The 348-nt window shown below is 46.6% G+C and overlaps 1 protein-coding gene across 1 annotated transcript in view; it reads right to left on the bottom strand.

Moving 5' to 3' along the window:
• Positions 1-52: 52 nt before the first annotated feature.
• The window catches only part of PHALS_07442 (Six-bladed beta-propeller, TolB-like), a gene marked incomplete at both ends in the record, with an annotated part of 1792 nt that continues 1496 nt past the window's right edge, over positions 53-348 (bottom strand). Inside the window, 2 exons of the mRNA XM_024720907.1 lie at positions 53-66; positions 140-260. Of these exons, the coding sequence (XP_024586059.1) occupies positions 53-66; positions 140-260 (135 nt within the window). The remainder of the gene's footprint in view (positions 67-139; positions 261-348) is intronic.

Raw genomic sequence — 348 nt, 5'->3', positions numbered from 1 at the left:
AAGGTTTCTGTTGTATCTTGGGTTGGATCTGGTGGCAAAGACTTTGTGTCGTTTATTTTACTATCCCTTTTATCATCAAAAACGCATCCCCATGCATTCGTTTTTAGTTTTGAGCAGGTGGCGTTAACTGGTGCCACACATTGTCCAGTACTAGTCCAGCTAGGTATTGTGTCGTTGTTGCAATCCTTCACAGCAATATCACCTTTGACTGGACATAATGAACCAGTAGGATTGCTACCCGAGCCACTGCAGATGGGACCCTGAATGCAGTATGTCGCGTCACCTTCGACAGACACGTCAGTGCAGGTGATTTCTGCTGTATCTTGCGCTCGATCTGGCGTCACAGAG

Source organism: Plasmopara halstedii, assembly GCF_900000015.1.
Source record: "Plasmopara halstedii genome assembly, contig: Scaffold_3109, whole genome shotgun sequence".
Taxonomy (NCBI): domain Eukaryota; phylum Oomycota; class Peronosporomycetes; order Peronosporales; family Peronosporaceae; genus Plasmopara; species Plasmopara halstedii.
Note: the sequence above shows the minus strand (reverse complement) of the source record. Positions and strands in the feature narration are given on the sequence as shown.